We start from the raw sequence: 20,135 nt of genomic DNA on the forward strand, positions 1-20,135 counted from the left end.
AAATTCCTAGAATGGAATTACACCCCCTAGGAACTGTTTACCGTTTATGAGACACGAACAAACATAGATTGGCACTTAAATGCACACCCAGCCACTGCATCTGTTGACTTTTAAATGCACCAATGTTTCCCAGAAGCGCCTGTGACTCAGGAGACCGTATATGTGGACTCCCTGCTGTTGGCTCATTATCATTAGCATTCATGTTAGCTCAGTCACTGATGTGGTCTGACCAGACCTTAATGACCCACATACCTTCATCAGCCATGTTGAGCACTGGGGCAATATGGGAAATAGGTGTGGGTGCATAGGTATGCGTGTGAGTGTGTGGGGTGCTTTTGCGTCAGCTGACCAGAAGATATAAATCAGAAAAATATGCTGGTGACTCACCAGTGATACCAGTGTATTGCATCTAATCACTCTGGTTGCAACATTGTTGTTAAAACACTAGTTTTCCTCATGTGTTTGTGCCTGTATTTGGAATCACAGCTCCTGTGTGACTGGTTTGGCTTATGATGACTGAATACAGTTACTGTGGTTTGAGGCGGGGAAGTCTATTCTGTTTATTACCAGGAATTATTAACCTCTATCTGCTCCTGGTTTTAAAGTTCAAAAGTCTGCCCATGAGGCTGTTTTAATGCAGGCAAGGCTTCACGACCTCCAGCAGGTTTGAATTTGTAGCCCTGCTTTGATTCAAAAAAGCCAGAATCTGTCCCAAATGGTGACCGCAAGGGCAGGCACCATATGATTCATGCATAGACCAGTCAACCTCTTAGTCTATGAGCGCTGTAAGTTTAATTAATCGCTTATATCCGCACGTATAACTAGCTTGGTGGTCGCGTGTGGTGTGGTGGATGTACCTGCTGTTTGAGCTGGTGCATGAGCCTGTCCTTTTCCCTCTTTAGAGCCATTACTTCCTCCTGTGCTTTCTTCCGTTTGGAGGAGGATAACTCCAGCAGGGCAATGTTAGCATCCTTCTCACTGATGGCTGCCAGCAAAGCCTGCTGCCTGAGGGGGTGAGAGTGGGAAAGACAGTGTAAGACAGGGTAAAAAAAAAAAAAAGATTAACAGGAATGTTAACATAAATGGTCAAAATATTTTAAAAATGATTCATATTTATTCTCCAAAGTAAAAATGAAAAGTTGTTTTATAAGTAGAAAACAGACAGGTGGACTGCAAAGAGGTACAGACACAAAGCACCCACATCTGTAGCTGTGGGCCCTTGTACATGAGCAGCTGTCACAGTAAACTCACTCATTCCAGAGCTCATTTAAACTCAGACAGATTCCACAGAAAAGACAATCTTTGAAGTGGTCTGTTAGGTGCGGTATTAGTGGTACCACTGTGTGACTCACAAGCACGTAATAATGTAATAGACGTAATAGAGCAGACCGAGGAGGATATGACATCTTCCTTTTCTGACCGCTGGTTACCACAGTGTTTGTGTGTGTTTGTGTGTGTGTGTGTGTGTGTGTGTGTGTGAGTGTATATATACAAAGGAGGGGTGGGGGGTGGGGGAGGGAAATGACTCCACAGGTGCAGATGAAATTCATTATATACACAGAACCGGACATACAAATTTACACCCCCAAGACACAGGAGGATTGCCTTGCGTAACCCTTCAAGAAAAGTCTGCGTCTTGGGAGCAGATTGGTGATGACTACTCTCATCGTCAAACAGGATGTCGTAAATCCAGTGTTGTGACAAACACACACTGCCATTGACCCCAGGCACACTGTAAAAAGTATGATTAAAAAAGAAAAGGAGACACGGACACATGAAAGAGAATACTGCATATAATCGGCCTATTTTGTAAAGTTCATCTGAATGACCGTCGCAGGAGTCTCAAGCTGTCTAACTAGTGTGTAGGCATTGAAGGTATTTTAAGTTGGATAAATATAACACGGCTGAACTCCAGACTCTTAAATTGCATTTGAAATTAGGAGGGCATTAAACCAGCATGGTAAGGTAATGTGTGGGTTTGTGTGAGGTAAGGGGAGGAGGAAGAGGAGGAGGAAGGCTGCATTCAAAATACACTTTGGACTCAATTAAAAACTGACCTGCATTGGAGTGTTTTTATTCCATGATTTAAGTCCCTGCAGAAATAACTCAATTGCGAAAATAAACATGCTGAACTCAGAATAAAGTCTTGCTGGCCTGGGACTCCGCATTTAGTGTTTTTAGTACAATTATCTGCACGCCGCATCTGGATTCTGGATTCTCCCATTCAAGACCATTAATAGGCCACTGTGTGTTTGTGTGTGCTCAAGTGTGTGCTCGCATTTGCGCATGTATTTGCGTGCGCATGAATGTGTGTTCTGACATGGATCGGAGCGGCTAATCACACCATTAATCACGGAGCAGGACCAACGTGACACTTTTCGTCTCCCCACACCTCCGCTGTTATTTCTTTTAATGCCCACTGTAACGCGAACACACACACACACTTGCACAGACTGACAGTGGACTTGTACTAGAGCTTTAGACTGTAGGCTTATTCTGCTTGACCTGGTCATTCACAATATAAAATGGGGAAAATAATTCTTTATGTTTAAAAAGATTCACAGAAGAAATCCACAGTAAAAAAAAAAAATCAAGCAACAGTGCAACTGATTTTTAAATCCCTCTTCATGTGGTCCGATTTCACATCCATGGCCTAAAAAAAACCTAATGATGAATTTAACATTTTGGAGTATGGCACAATGGCAATCCCAGTTCCATTGCTTTATCTTTAGCTGTGTTAAATAGAGTGAAGAGGTGATACACAGAGTCATATATGGGCAAGGAATGCAGCACAATGTGTCCCAGTTCATAAACAATGTGTCAGATTAACAGCTCTAACCGATGGCCATCTTTACACCACACTGCCAGACATGTAAACTCCAACATCGGATCACATCCCAGTATTATCACACCCACACTTTGTGTCCCCTTTGGAATTATCTGCATGCAAACACGGCTTGAGAATCTAAAAATACACAAAGAATAATTGCGCACTAAACTGAATAACATGGTCACTGTTGGGAATGAGTCTGCACTTTTAGAATACTCAAGGAATCTGGTGGGTGATGCATTAAGTGCAGGACCAATATGTTGGAAGAAATTAGTGTGGTGAAAGGTTAAGGGCACTCACCCCCACCCTAGTTTTAAAGGGGAGGTTTATCTTTTCTGTGAACGCATCTGAAAGAGCTAAACAGAGATCCATCTCTTTCTGGCCACCGCTGAGTCTCTTTATCAAGGATTGTTTTACTCCCATTCATCAAGTTGTCTCTGCTGCTGATTAATTACAAAATAAAAATAATAATGACGTGATACTTTGTTGAATATAGCTTGATTAAATCACGCTGGAGCTTGTAGAGATTCAAGTGTTTTGTTCAAGGACACTTCACCAGAGTGTTTATTGTCTCATGATGCTCTCCAGCTTAAGAAAAGCCAGTGTATTCTGACATTTTAGACCATTGCAAGCTAACCCTCTCTGTGGAATAACAGCGACTGTAGACTTCTGCAAGGAAGCTCTACTCCAAAAGAATTATGTTGTCCTTTTTATGATCAAAACATATGCTGCTGTCTGTCGAAGACATATCTATATCACCTACATTCCTTAGCACAGGTACAGACCTCCCAAGTGAATTATTGTCTGACCCTTGCATGTTCTGAAGCACACAGAATTAAACCTTTGAATCAAAGTGGCTGCCATGCTTCAGTGCAAGTTAAATCACTTCCAGTCTCTACATTAACACAACAGATTACAACGCTGTCTCCCTGTGGGTGCTCTCTGAGTGGTACTGCGGGATTCTGCTGAGTGATGTCTTCCTAAAACAATAAAAAAGGGGCATTATTATGATTAGCCAGCTAGTAAACTTTGTCTCCCACATCCTCAATCAGCGTGGTGTGCATATGGTGTGTGTGTGTGTGTGTGTGTCTGCATGAGTGTGCTGATTAGTATTGCTAACAGTCTTTGAACCTGAATCACACTAGAGTATTTAATCACATCTAATTTGAGTGGCCATTTGGCCTTCGATGTAGAACACACTTACAGTGTACATGAATCTAGCCGACAGGATTCATCTATCAGGGACACACACATACAGACACACACACACACACACACACACACACACACACACTAAGACAAATGCTTGTGCTGTATCTGCTAGCTGATCTTGAGTGGGTGAATCCTCTCTCTTTCCTCCCCTCTTGTTTCACTCCCTGCTTAACCTAGACTTGGCGTGTCCTGGACAAACAAAGGATTATCTTCATTTCCTTTCCAATTGAAAGGGTGACAATGGGATGGTTTTTCATGAAGAACTTGTGATTAGTCTTCATAAAAGTCAGACCACATGCACTGAGAAGTCATAAGGCACACCAATAAAGGACAAATAAATCCCGCTGCTGTCTGTCTGGTGTCAAAAATCTCATCTACTTTAGTTTTTCTATTCTGCGAGATAACAGTATTTTGGCTGACAAGATCAACATAATGCTCACATTAACAGTTGTACATTTATGTACATGTCACATGCCATCTTAGTTTCAAGATTGCGAGAGAGCATGCAATTCTCTGTAGAATAGCAAAAGCTGGACTGACATCTTATTTATAAGGGGTGAAATTCTCAGCTCAACTACAACATGTGATTCCAATTGAACCTTCATGGTCCCTGGGACATATTGAGACATTTGGATCTACAGAGGTGGGAGATGGATGGCTAAAGTACATGACCATGCGATGAGAGGTGAGAGGAAAAGGAGGGGGGCAGGTCAGCAGAGATGGGATGGAAAGAAAATATGGAATGCAAAGAGTGGAAGAAAAGAAGGGTTCAGAGACATGAGGCAGAAGGAGATATTCAGGACAAAGGAATGAAAAATGAGGAGCGAGGACTTTGATGAAGACATCTTAGAGGTGGGGCTGCTGTCGAAGGACTGTGATGTCACAGAGCAAATGGGAGATTGGCAGGTCAGACAGATTTCTCAGTGATGAGGGGTTAAGATGGGGTTAAGAGTGAGCATAAACACATACGCGTACTTTTGCACAAAACAGAGTCAAAGAAAGAGGATGTTAGGGGAGGTATATTGTGGCTGTGAAAGAGGAGAGAAAGCTGAGAAAAGGCAAGGATATGGCAAAATTTGAAGACAATAGAAGCGGGGAAAGTGTGTTTTTGACAAGAGTGACTGCCACCTGTGCTGCATGAGAGAGAAAAGAGGGAAGAAAAGGAGAGGAGGAAGGGAAGAAAGAAGCAAAGGTAAAGATTTAAGAGTCCCAGCCTACCCTAAATCAGCTCAGCGCACTTCATGTTGTTATTCCTAGGCGTCACGGTTGAGGGATATGTGTTTATAATTTGTGTTATGACTTACTTGAAATTATGAGTGTGGAGAGTCAGTGGGACAGAAACAGATGCGTCCGTGTGATGCCCGAGGGAACCATCAATACTGTCTGCCCCTAAGTGCAGTGTGTGCATGTGTGCGTGCATTTGCCTGTCTGTGCACACATTTGTCCTTTCATGTCCTTGTGTGCATGTGTGATGTATTTTGTTAGCAAGAACATGGGGAGCCTACTAATATCAGTTCCCAGGACATCCATTATAAGTTCTTCTAGTTTGTGATCATGCCTTTTCCACCACTTAACTGTCCGGCTCTGCAGAAACATTCCACGGGCATTTTATGGCTGTTCCTTGATTGTGAGTGTGTGAAGGTGCGGCACAGGGCCGGGGGCCCCTGGCTACGAAGGACTGGAGGCCTGTGGTGAGAGCAAGCAGAGGACATGAGAATGGGGCATGGTTGAGTGACACTGTTATTTATGGCCATGGAACACTGTGTTATTTACAACTGAGGAGGTAGGGAAAATGTCTATTTCCAACATAAAACACACGCTCTGGCTTCATTTGGTAAGCTTACTGCAAAGCCAGTTGAGATGCTAAATCTGTGTTTCAACTCTAAATGTGGGTTAAATGTATTTTTATGAGGTCCAAGTTCTGGCTACCTCTGGTAGGATTAGCTCCATGCTAACCCGTAGCAACTAACCTGCAGCCACATGCCAGATCCACCTATTACCCACTTCCTTCAGTGTGTTTGCCTGGATTAAAGCCTATATTTATCTTAATCTAAAAGATAGGATTTAGCCACACACACCACAAATAATACATGCATGCCTGTCTTGTTTGGAAATTCATGTCAACTCCAATATTTCTCCTGAGCAGTTATATTAGACATTACATGCTAATCCTGAGATTTAAGCAAGAATGCTAGACTTTACATGCTAACCTTGAGCTGTGCTTCCCAAGAAAAATCCAAGACAGCAGATGGTTCTCCCAGAATTGGGCCAGGTTGTGTGTGTTTTCACTTCACTAATAAAATATACAACCCACTTACTCTGCTCACCCCCCACTCCCACACTAGTACTCTGACCGGTGGGAGGGGGGTGGTGGTCTAATTGCAAGAGTATGTATCAGTTTTACAGCAACAAGAGGGAAAATACGAGGGGACAAAAATCAACAAATCTGCCAAAACTAGCCAAATGTTTAGAGTGGGAGCAGGGACGAGGAGAGATGGCTGACTGCTCCCAGAGATGAGCAGGACCAGACGGCCACCGCTGCATTCCAGCAAGAGAGAGGGGGGAGATAGAGATAGAGAGACCCAGACAGAGAGCGAGACCAGGTGGCTATGTGTGTGTGTGTGTGACAGTGTGTGCATGCAGACAAATGAAATGAAGAGAGCATTCTAAGTTTCTCTCCAAACTGACTTCTCAATGCATTGACACTATTAAAAGACATAAGGATGCCATTTAAAACTCATTTGTTTTGATGCAATTGTTCAACATTTTGGAAAATATGTTTCCAAGAGACTGGGATTAAAAGATCAATATCAATCTCATGTCTGTGTGTGAAGTGCAGAGCTGGATGATTAGCCTAGCTTAGCATAGCAGGGGGAACAGCTAGCCTGGCAAAGTTTAAATATATCCCAGCCAACATCTCTAAAGATGAATAATTAATGCAATATATCTTGTTTTTTTAACCAGAAAGGTTTTTTTTTTTTTTTTAAAAAAAAGCGCATTTGGGATTTTTGGGGAAGTTACAAGCTGGAACTATTTCTTGGCAAGCAACAGTCTAGGGCAGTGACTGTGCTTGTGCATCCCTCCGTTTTATTGTTGCAATGAGTTTGCCAGGTTTGGTACCATTGTGTCTGTACCGAGACCAAAATCTGTACTCAACACTAGAGCGCACTAAACCAGAGATGTTAGAACTACTCTGGAGAAACTGTTGTTTTAACTCCACCTAAAATCACAGATTGACAGTTTGATGTCTTCTGTTCATATGAGGATTTGGATGTGATAATTCATAAGTTTAAGAGGTGTCTGTAGGTGTATTTTTCACTTTGGACAGAGCCAGACTGGCTGTATCCCGCTGCCTCCAGTCTTTATGCTAAACTAAGCTGAACACATTGAGACTCCAGGTCTGCATTTAATGCAGAAACATAAGATTGGTATTGATCTTGTCATCTAACTCTTGAAATGAAAGAAAATAAGCGTTTTTCCCAAAATGTTGAACTATTCCTTTAATACACACCAGCAGAGGTTGCCAACAGTCTTTGATAGAACAACTAGTAAAAAGTCCTCTCTCACTTACAGCTTCATTGCATCTCCTTCTATGGATCACCAAGGGGTCAGATAGATTGCTGTTGTTGTAAAAACAGCATAGATAAATAAACAAGGTTAAGTGGGATGTCAGTGATGATTGTGATGTTACCAACAGCTTTTTCTCATATGGATGACCTTGGGTACATGTCTGCCCATGTTTGCTTGAATGTGTGTGTGGGTGTGCTTTTTCCTCTGTGACCTCGGCCTTTCACATCAAATTGAGAAAAAAACAATCCATATCAGATCAGTCAAAGCCACTGCCATTCACCAAAGGTGTCTGGCACAAAGCCCGCCTACGCAGCGTCGACCAATAAGGTGAGCTCTGACCCTAAACCTCCAGGGACCATCCCGATAGCTGAGCAGGGTTTTACAATTCTCTTTAAAGGGGAGGTTTGTTTTCTGTCTTTATCGTCGCTCAGCTGACTGACAGTGTCTCCCCAAGGCACAAGAACAAAACAGGGGGCTGTGCTGTACCACACACGAGTAGTGCTCCCCTGCCTCGCAGTCAGACACAAGTACAGACACACACACACACACACATACATACACACTCACACACACATATATACAGCAGCTGGGTTGTTTAAAGCTCCCTGTCATCTGAGAGAGAGGTGAGGGTCACAAAATGAGTAACACTGCTCCAGTCACACTACTGTAAGAATACACACACACACACACACACACACATACACACGCACACACGTGCAGGGAGAGAGAGAAACATACACACATATGCAGCGTGTTAAGACGGAGCACTAAGGCCTCAGTATAAACACTGATGAGTTATGTCCCCTTCGTCTGTCTCTGATCCAACCAGAGCACTGTCCCACAACCCCCTCCTCCCTACTGTTTTAACATCAAACGATGAAACTATACAATATGTGACAAAGGAGAGGGTTTTGTTGAGGTCATACCATGTGAGAGAAAATAAGATGGCCGATTCAAGAATTTAGAGCTGTCACATTCACCTTCTATTGCTTTAATGTTTTTTGTAACTAATTTAGTCTATAAAATGTCCAAAATTAAGAAAATTGTCAGTAATAACTTCCAACACACATTCTTAAACCCAAACACATTTCTTTTAAAGTGAGGTCAACCAGAGAAAAGCAGCAGATCTTCACACTTAAAAAGCTGGGACTAGTGATTATTGTTTAAGTAATCAGTTGCCAGAATTGTTTATTTCTTCTCATTTTTGTTTCAGCGCTTGAAACACTTAAAAGTGAGGATTCTGTGTCATCTTTTCTGGTTCCCTCTCTCTCATTGTAATACATATAACTAAAGCAAGCTTTCTTTGAGTAAGATCACTGTAAGATTGTTAAAAGCCAAACTGCCAAACATGATGCATAGTACCAGTCAAAAGTTTGTACACATCTTCCCATTCCCTTGAATAAGAAAGTGTGTCCAAACTTTTGACTCGTACAGTACATTTCTGTCTTTCTGTACCGGAGTGAGAGGAGCTACAGTAAAGCCTCTACTCTAAACTGTCAGTAATGTAAACTGAAAATACCAGGAGGACACCTTCTGTGTTGCGTCATTTAAAATGGAGGTCCACTGTATTGTCTTGTGTGTTCCATTGTGTTAAAATAACCTTCTGTCAAATAGTCCATCACAGGCTCTCCGACAGGAAGGCCACCACAATCTGCTGTACTTCTCTCTCTCCATCCTCATTCCATCACTCCTTCTCTCCTCCCTTTCTTTCGCTAATCAAAGAGAGGAGCCACTCATCGGACAAGAGAATGGCATCACCTCCGCCTTGGACTTGGACCTCTCTATCATTCGCTTGCTCTCTCCCTCTATCATTCTCTATTTGGCTCTGTCGAGCCCTATACTCACTCCAGAGTGGGGCTAAATATTAAGTTCAAGGAGGTTATGCAAACACGTTGAAACAGCCATCCTTGGCCTAAGTATTACCCTGAACCCTTCAATTACCCGCCTTGCTTTCCTCTCTCCCCATTCCTCCTGCCTTTCCTGTCCTCTGTACGGGTTCTCTCACTCCGGTCATCTAACTGCAGCCTGGAAATACAGCGCACACTCATGACGTGGGGCCAAAAAGCCTTAAAATATCAGGGGCAAAGAGTACAACATAGTGCAGCACTATAACACATGCACACACACACACATACAAACGTGTACCCAAAATACACACACACACAAACCGATGAAAGACGGGTCCAGAAAACAGTGGGAGCGAGTACCCCTGGTGTATTTTCTCTGTGTTCCAAATGTAGGGCCTGGCGGTGGACCACAGCTGAACCACAGCCGACATGCGGTGGAATGGGAGGCCACCACACTCACTTCCCTTAAAGGAGCCATAGAGACACACACACACACACACACAGGCGATCACAGAAACACACACACACACACACACACACACACACACACACACACACACACACTCAGACAAACATATACACACATGTTCAGCAGTTTCCTGGATAGCACTGTCATGACGATGGGAGTCCATGTTTAAAAAGTGGTTTGAGGTAAAGGGACAGATCTGTATGGGTTGTTTCCCACAATGCTTTGCCAGACAATTACACAACCCAATTAATGTGGTTACTACAGCACAGCTAGGACTTTACTCTGTGCAAGCAGAGTGTGCACGTATGCGCGCGTGAGAGAGGAGATGTGTGTACGCGCTTTTGGCCTGTATTACTCTTTATTATAGCTTTCCTTGGAGCTTGGACTAGTCGATTTCCCGTCAGTGTGTAAAGGACACGCAAGGTCACACTAACATTCACCCCACACTCCATCAGCCAATCACAGCCGCATGAGCTCAACTTTTATAAAAGCAGCACCGCCAGAGAACTACAATACCCACAATGTGTTGTGCCCGTCTTTCCAGCAGAGAGCTCTGTTCCTTTCACAGAATGAAACCTAAACCATAACGAAACGTTGTGAGAGAGGTTTTTAGAAAGTAAAAAATAGGTTTAAAACTTTGTTATATAGTAGAAAAACATGTTTTTTTTTTACTAATATATATCGTGTCTATAAGACTTCTGTCTGGTGTGCAAGAACTTTGTGCAAACCACAATGTAAAAATAATAAATTACACTGCAAGTAAGAGTCCTACAGTCACAATTTAACACAAGTAAAAGTAGAGAAGTATGATCATCAAAATGTACTGTACATGAGTAAAACTTAATGTAAAACTACTCATTACACAGAATGGCCTCATGATTATATGTTATATGTGTTATTATTATATTCTTATTGTGATTGTTTTATTTTTACTGATGCATTACTTTGCTTTAGGTGGAGCTAATTTTACACATCTGTTGGGTAGATTGACATGAGAATGCATCATCATGATCATTCGCTGATTTGATCGTACTTGCAACTGTCAAAAACGTAGAAAAGTAATGCAGAACAATATTTAATTTGCAGCTAAACTGTAATGGAGCCAAAGTATAAAGCCGTACAGGGAGGAGAGACTTAAGTAGTACTTACAGGCATGTGCAAAGCTGCATGCACATAAATGACCACATACAGTAGATTGAGCACACACACACATCTGCTAATAATTAGCAATCCTCTGATTCCAACCAACCTTGGTTAACAGTTTGCTTTTAATGAAGGATGGTAAAATGTAAGTTAAACAAAAAAGCTCAAACTGCTCTGCTTTGTGTCGAAGTGGCAGGAACCACATGCTCTCTTTACAGTCTGCAACGCAAACACGCTCTGACCACATATTAACTTATAAGACTTCATTAGCATGGCTTTAAAGTGCTTTAAAGTGTGGAGGGAGAAAAATACATTCAAAGCAAGAAATTATGAAAGATGCAGACACAGAGAAAGAGACAGAAAGTCTCTCATGCACACCCAAAACACACGCATGCACACACATACGTGCACACACACACACACACACAGTCATGTTTCCATCACTTCAGAGGACATTACATTGACTTACATTTATTTCCTGGAGACTTATTCTAACCTTAACCATAACCACTACTTGCCTAACCCCTAACCCTAACCTTAACATAACCCAAACCTAACCTTAACATTAAACCAAGTCTTCACCCTAAAATTAATGATTTACATTAAGGAGACCTGCTTTTTTTCCTTATAAGGAAGGCGAGTCCCCAAAACATGACTGTGTAAACAGATTTACATCCCCACAACATGAGAAATACCTGGTCCACACATACACACACACACACACACACACACAGAGGGCTAGGTGAGGGTGCTGATTAGAGGAACTGTAGCCAGGTTTGGACAGGTCTGGTGTATATTTAGACAGATCAGTGAGGATCATGGGATCAAAGAGTAACATGATTACTACCTGGCCTTCTGATAAAAAAAACCTCACTATTATTTCCCTGTCAATACACACAGGAATACACACTTGGAAGTACACACATATCTCAGTACGTTCATGCACGCACTCCCACAGACCCACACATAAACTTGCAGTCATGGGTCCCGGCATTAAAAGACACACAGTGCGTTGTACCTGCCACACTCAGGACACACAGGTAGTCATCACACACATGCACACACTCACATACACATTCTCTCGCAAAAACACATAGACAGACATACTGTATACACCTACACCGCTCTATAATCTGGGTAATTTGTACGTTGAAGCTAGTGTAGACAGATCATGCCTCTGGTACATTGAGTCTATTTTGTCATTGCATTCGCTTGTTTGTAAGTTGGTGTGAATTCCCGATAGAGACATACCCCTACTTATAAAGTATAGTTGTTGGGAATAAGTTTTGTGTGAAGAAGACACACTGAAGTAACTTGGAGTCATGCCACGGGGACACTTTTTGTTTGTGGAAGATTGAGTGTGCGCCTGTTTATAAATTTTACGAGCATATGAAAATGGATGGTGGAAGCGCAGCATACACGTGCATGCAAGCATGAAACAGCAAAAGTGTGTGCCTTGTAATCACTGCAGTAAAGAGTACACTCCCTCTTTGACCTTTCCAGTCCAGTTTCCTTTTGTCTTTGTTATGTTTTGTCTGCCGTCTGCTCCGTTTCCCCACAAACACGCATAAAATATAAACAGATCCACAGACAACATACACACATAAACACAGACTGTATTGAACTGTGAGAATTGCTCAGCTGGTGCTCCCACACACCTGTGCATGGATTCCAGCATACGTCTGGTTTTTAATAAAGAGACCAGTGGTAGTGTGCAGTCAGATGCTGCTGACAGACCCACTGATTTCCAGATAGATAACACACACATACACAGCCAAGCCAGCTCCCTTGGTAGATTACATCACAGTTATTTTAACAATGGCTTCCACTCAGTCCTTTTGCTGGCTATGGTTACATACAGCAGTGTAAGTGTGTGTGTGTGTGTGTGTGTGTGACAGAAAGTGAAGAAGTCTTTATTCCTTTTTCTGGCTCTGGACTCTTAAAAGAACATTCTTTTATAATCTGAATATGATCCTCGGACTTTCAGTAGGACAAACGTTTGTTATAATGTTGCGCTAAATAAAAGTCAGGCTGCTTTGAGTGTTACATAAATGTGAAATGTAAACATAAATTCAAATGATGTTTCTGTGTTTGTGTGTATATGCAGAAGAGTGACAAGGCTCGGTGCATCTGCTTCAATCTGAGTGTGTGGGAGCGTGTGTGCGTGCATGCTGTGATCCGGCAGTTTAGAGTATTACGATGTGTTGTTTGATGTAAAGACGGGGACGCGCTCAACTAACGTTGAAGAGTTCTGGGTGAGAGTGGGATCATTAACTAAATGAGTTCCTCATGTATGCTCCCTCTTGTACTGTCTCACACATACACACACACACAAACAAAAAACACACAGTGCAGACATCTGGGGGGGTAACAGCACTATTATTGACCTCTTTCTAAATGCCATTCAGCTATGACATTCCATCTTTATCGGGTATACCCCACATGTGAATGAGAAAGTTCTGGCATGGGTCACAGGTTGAACCCCATAATCAATTACCTCCAAATGATCTACAAAACAATTATCCTCATAATTTGATTTAACTATAGTACTGATATTAGGGCTATTTGTGAAATATCTTGAATTCTGCAAGAACATAGCTACTAGAAAAAGAAGTGGGTCAGTCTGTTGCTTGGTCTTTAAAGTCCGACTTAAATTAAATTGCATGTTTTTTTTTCTGCTACAGCATGCACATCTGTTCTGTAAACCACATGCCCTGTGTTCTGCTTTGAAAAAAAAATAATAAAAAAAACTCAAAGGGAGAAATTTACATTTTATATTTTTGGGTTTCATGATGGCGCCTCCTATCTTTGCATTAGTCCTTCTACATAGATGGAAAACTTTTTTTCCATACAGCCAATCAAATTGCTTAATTTAAACCATATTCGCTTAAAGTAGTAACAGTGCTGTTCTATCACTGGCAGATGCTCACACTGAAAGTCAGGCAGCAGCCTGCTTTACAACACAAGAGCCACAGACCTTGAACAACAAACCAGATTAGCTTTCCTGTTTGAGTCCCCTTCTTATCTAACTTACAAACATTAACACATGTCTTGTCCTGCACCTTAGCTTGTTGAACGAGCAACCGAACAAACACTCAACCAGGGAAAAGTGCACTGCTAACATCAGTCTGTAGGTTAGGTACCATAGCTAATTAGCTGGTCAGCTGGAGCACATTAAACAGCATGTAAACGTATCCTGTAAATGTCACTTTGGTCCATTTAGATGCTGGTGTGGGTCTTTCTCTTCAACAACACTGCCAGCAATACACTGTGTGCCCATGCCTTGTAGGATGCAGCGCTTGTTTGTTTACTTTGACTCTTGATCCCTCAGCCTGCCAGTTACTGTCAATCAAACATCCCTGCAGCAGCTGAGAGCAAAAGGGCATTTCTGATATCAAAAGTACATATAAGTACAGTAAATATATATACTAAGTAAGTATATATATATTTATTGATTACAAAATATAAACAATACATTTGCACAAAGGGATGACTATATGGGAATTTAGTTGGACTGGAGGTGGAGCTGTGGACAAATTTCCAGCTCTGGTTAACAATAAATTGTATTCTGCTCTCTATTACAGAATACAATTTAGACACTATGATGTAATTTTGCAGTTGACCAAATGACTTCCTGCAGTGTTCTATGAGGTTATGAATTAAGACAGAGAGACAATTCTACATATATATATATTTATGGGCTACAGGTGCTTCTCAATGTGCCTTTAATGTTCATTGACTGATCTATCATAGAGTAACATCACAGGATTGATCTATACACAGAATGTCTTCCCATTTCCTCTGAGCACTACAATATGTAAGACTGAATCTGAATAGACTTAGACCATGATAGTCCTGGGCCTGCTCTGGCCCCTGCTGTGTCTGTACAGATGTGCAGATTTGTTTGCATGTGTGCGAGTGTGTTGTAAATATTTTGAATACACTGTCCCTTTCAGAATTTTTAGGTCTCCTGCCACTGTTAGAGACAACAGAGAGAATGAAGCTGTGTTTTCATGTTTCCTGGGCTTTTGAAGGAGGCATATTGAAAGAGTGCAGAAAGAAAGTCACGCAGACAAGGGACTGAGATAGAAAAGAAAAGTTTCTTTGGGCTGCAGACCACCTCGGAGCTATAGAAGATCCAAAATAGACTCTGCTGCGAAGGATACAGACACATGTACAAACATTTTGACATGAAAATCTGTCCGTGTCACAGAACAGCAACTTTAAAAGGTGGTGAGGAGCATGTGAGGAACACAAGTTTAGCGAGCAAGAAAAAGAAATGTTTATTGCTCTTTTATCTGCAGTCATGCAGCAAGACATACCAGGAAGCTGCTTAGAGGTTGGGGAAACACTGGCACGAAGCACACTGTGACTGACATGTCAAAATGTCTGCAGTGCGACGTGCGTGCAGATACATGTGGGCATGTGCTTCTCTGTGCGTGCGTGTGTGTGTGTGTGTGCATGAGTGTGTTTATCTTGCACATGTGCTGCCTTTGCCAATGTGTGCATGCACATGCATGTGTGTTTATCGTGCACTGAGCTTCCAAAGTGACATGTCAGGACATTGATGTCAGGAAACTGAGACACTTTGAGTCTGACAAACAAACCATGCCAGAAGGAGGATCTAAACAATGTGCCGCAATTGCTTTATTACTCAGTGTTTGCCTTAGGTGTCATGTTACTGAAGTCTTCAACACCATAAAAGCCTTCTCTATGGTTCAGCACTGTGTTTGTGTGTGTGTTTGCTCTGGCGGAGGCTCCCCTGTGACTGGTTATATTGGACATGCTCAAACAAAGCCAAACACACAACAGGAGCCGCAAGCAATTAGGGCCTGCCATAGTGCATAACTCCTCTCTAAACACCCTCTGTTTCCCCCTCGCCATCCACCAGTCTCCTTTTCTACCACACATTTCAAGGACTATGCCACCATTTGCGTGCTAGGTCTCCACTGGTATCCAGTGTGGCATCAGCGGCAGTAACACTGTTTGTGCGTATGTCATCTTCAGCATTACATGTTAACCTCAGTGGGTAGAACATCGCTGACTGGCACGGGAATGCTGAAATACAAGCAGGCAGTGTAATCCCCTGGATTAATACACATTAGGATGGTTTAGCAGAGAGCCGGGTGGGCCCTATGTCTCCATTTCATACTGTCAATAGGAGAAATTTGTCTCTGTCCACATTATGACGATACACTCCTGACTGTCCTATTGTTTGACGCAGGTTGAAACATAAAATGCAGATGTTTTCTCCTGCACAGAAGATGATTAAGACATCTTCTCATGGCAGAGCAAGGGCAGACACAGTAACTGATGGACATCTAGTCTGAATCAGATCCTCTGGAGTCTGAGTAGAGGGTGATATCTCACTGCCTGTGGCTTGGACAGCAGACCCAGTGAAGATCTGTTTTAAATCAATGGAAGAAAAACTGGTAAACTCAATCTGGGTCAACCTCTTTCTCCCTCTACCCCACCAAACCCCTCTCTTCCTCTCTCTTTGTTTTTCTGACTCACTCTAGATGCATTAGGATGTCTCTTAGGCCCTGCTGTCACTAAACACCTTATAAGAGAGATGTCAGTCTTTGAAAAAAAGTGAGGGACAGGATAGAGAAATGGAGCTGTATTGCAGTTGTAGAGAGAGAGTTTGGGGCAGGGTGTTTGTGTGTGTGTGTGTGTCTGTGTGTTGGGGGTATGTCTGTACCAGTTGTGTACTAATAAAGCTAATGATTGCCATCTGGACAGCGAACAGATTCCTGAATTCTTGCTTTTTCATGTCACTATGTTACCAGGCCATTATTCCAGTCTGGGCTGTGAGTCAGCCAGAGTATTACTTTAAACTTAAGACACAGTTGGAATGAATGAAATGTAGAATGGAGTCAGAAGATACTGATGAAGTCAGAACCTTCTATATATGTGTGTGTATAGATGCAATTTTGTGAATATGCAGGTATATTTATGTGTGTACGTGTGCATACTACAAGATCTATGACACAGTCGATGAGCATATGTTGGTGTATGTGCACTTGCACCAAACTGCACTTCAATTTGTGAGTATGTCAGGGGGCTGCATACCTCGGTATGTTTGTCTTATGTGTGTAAACCTTTTGTAGTGGCTAGCTTAGCTCTCCTGTTACACACACACATGTTCTTTATGGGCTGGCTAATGGAGCTGAGCTCTTCCTGCCTCTGTGATGTGGTTTACTGTTGTTTGATGTGCTAAGGAATCCTGCATAGGAGAGCACCCCGAGCCGATCTTATCACATAAAAGCCCTTGCGATGGAAGAAGACACTCAACTCTCTTTTTTAACTTAATAGAGATCTGTGTCCCTGTGAGGCTGTGTGTGTGTGTGTGCGTGCGTGTGTGTATGTGTGTGTGTGTGTGCACCGTTTCTCTAATTCAATCGAGTGTGTAACCCAAGGCCAAACACACACATTTGATTTCAGTGAATGCTGAACTCGGAGACCTGTGGCTGGAATGGACGAGAGACATGTCAGATATGTCAGTGCACGTTACTGTGAGTGTGTGTGTGCATGTGTGACAGATGGAGAGAGTAAGAGATAGAGGAAAAGGGAGGGGTTTTACTTTTAATATTTCTTTTTTGATTCCACATTGAAGTGATATCATGTGTGACGACTGTATGTATGTTTAAGACACACACATTTAAGTGCACCTGCTTAATCCGTGTAAAATTAACCCTTTGCAAGGTTTTCAATCCCTTTATTTCCTGGCTCAAGGCCTTAGCTAGGCACACCATGTATTGTTATTTGCCAGAGAAGTTTACAGTTCACTGTAACTTTAAAGTCTGTGTAAAGAAATAATAAATATATGTTCCGTGTTTGTCTCACCACAGAAAAATGTGAAATTAACCACCCAGCCAAATATGAATGATTAAAAAAATCGCCAAGTATATAAAATGAGGTTTCAAAATTGTGGAAAAACAAGCAGTATTCTCTGCTCTGAAACGCTAGGGGCATGTCCACTGAAAGCACTGACAGCACGGCCCAAAAGAACAGCCTCTGAGTTAACAATGCTCATAACAAACTCCTGAATAAAAATACAAAATTTAAAATAGGCTTTGTAGGTGTAAGGCAAGCAACATGGATGATATTTTAAAAATAAAGTAACGTTAGGAGCCTATGTTTAATTCAGCACATATTTTGTGGGTAAATATGGACTTACTTCAGTAAAAATGTAACTTTAATGACTAGTTAACAAGTAAACCATCATCAATCATCGTTACGTTAAAATTACTGTGGAGCTCGGTGCAAAACAATTTAATGCTCTAACTCAGTACTACACAATTCAGTCTTTTCACATGTTTTCAGCAGTTATTTTCTATCAGGTATAATGTCTTAAAAAAGAAATCTCTGATTTTCCTTTACAAAGTTTTGCATAATTTACAATTGTTTGGGTCTTTTTGCATGCGTGTTCAAAGGAACTGAACACAGCAAATATCTGTATGTGAATGAGATAAAAGAGGAGCTTTTGTGACCTCTATTCATTTCTGTTTCTTATCTTTAATTTGTATTGCAAGTGAAATGCCTGCATTATCATTGATACTGAATAGAAATTTTACATCTAATAATTATGAGGAAAGATCTGACGTTATAAGGTGCATTTTTATTTTCATTTTAAGTTATGACTGTGAGAAAAAGTGTGGGTTTTGATGCAAAATACATCGATGGACACTTCAGTTCAAGCACAAACACAGACGGGAATGAAAAGAGACGCACCAGCACAACCTCTGCGACAGTCCGCCTCATCCCTACAGAATAATAATGTAAGAAATGTATATATATTAAAAACTGAGGTTTCAGTTAATGCCAGGGTATACACATACTGTCCCGTTCAAGCTTTGAATATTGTACGCTAAAATGACAAAACATATTCCACAGTTCTCTGATCTTGACTTAAATTACTCCAGACATAAACACGCATAACCCTCATATCAATACATTCATGAATGCCCACATTCTCAATCACGCATGCACACACTGTCTATTTTCTGTTTCATCTACAGCCTGAAAGTCATGCCATTGTCTTTGCTCACACTCCCTCTAGCCATTCCTGTCTCTGCAGGATTCTTATGTTGTTTGTTTAGTGGTGACCAGTCCTGTCCCTACCCAGTCTGTCCACCCACATGAAGGCCTCCTCTGTGTTATTGATGCTAGCTTTAAAAATGAAGGACTACACAGATTAAACCGCGGTTGCCATTTTGTATAGATGTGACGCTTGCTTCAAATAAACTTTGGGTTTTTAGCATTTTGTGTTTTTTTTTTTCTCTTTCCTTCTCTTTTCCGTGGGTTTTGCTTCACTTTTTCTTGGACGTCAACTCTGATATCATAAAAATGAGACAAAGATTTTATTGCAGAGTTGTGAAAGTTAACAGTGTCTGTGATGCTTGTGAGTGGTCATTTTTTATCTCCACAAACAAATAAAGACAAATACAGTTTTGTTTTTAAAAGATTTCAAATCCTGGTAGTGAGCTTAAATCCATTGACCCCTACTTTCTCTTCTGATTTCATTTTTATTCTCTTTCCACTCTTCTCCCTCAATTTCCTTTTCTCTCCCCCTCTCCTCTCATTTCTTCTTCTCTCCTCTCTTTTCCAGCCCTAAACTTGGATACCCACCGGCCCCAAGAGAACAGTCATGTTTCCAGTATGTCTCCATTTACCAGAGACCAAATGAACAAGAGCAGGAAAAATCATCACATAGCCACTGGCACAATCTGCTTATCTTTCACTGCTAATAGCTCTCATGCTCTTCACATCATTGCTCTTATGTGCACACAAGCATGCACGCACGCACACACGCACATAGAAAGACAAATTCGTGTATGCACATGTTGTTCTGTGCGCACAAACACATTCAAAAGCATCATCAGCAAGGATGCACACGTACATCCAAACTTGCTTGGGCTGTTTCCTGCCGCTGCCGAGAAGTACATAATGATAATTACTATTTGGGTCTACATCCCTGAATTAACCAGATCAGACACACACACACAATCCAGAAGTGCCAGGGGCTGCTGTGGTGAATGCTGACTGGTGTGCAGTGTTGGAA

The 20,135-nt window shown here is 41.7% G+C and overlaps 1 protein-coding gene across 10 annotated transcripts in view; it reads right to left on the bottom strand.

Annotated features, from left to right (window-relative positions):
* Positions 1-20,135, bottom strand: part of LOC122982584 (ERC protein 2-like) — a 156,735-nt gene that overhangs the window by 44,634 nt on the left and 91,966 nt on the right. For all 10 annotated transcript variants that reach the window (XR_006403498.1, XM_044351980.1, XM_044351985.1 and 7 more), the window contains one exon: positions 858-1,005. Coding sequence is in view for 9 of the 10 variants with exons in the window: in XM_044351980.1 (XP_044207915.1) it covers positions 858-1,005 (148 nt within the window). In the remaining variant the exon portion in view is untranslated. The remainder of the gene's footprint in view (positions 1-857; positions 1,006-20,135) is intronic.

Source organism: Thunnus albacares, chromosome 5 (genome assembly GCF_914725855.1).
Source record: "Thunnus albacares chromosome 5, fThuAlb1.1, whole genome shotgun sequence".
NCBI lineage: Eukaryota > Metazoa > Chordata > Actinopteri > Scombriformes > Scombridae > Thunnus > Thunnus albacares.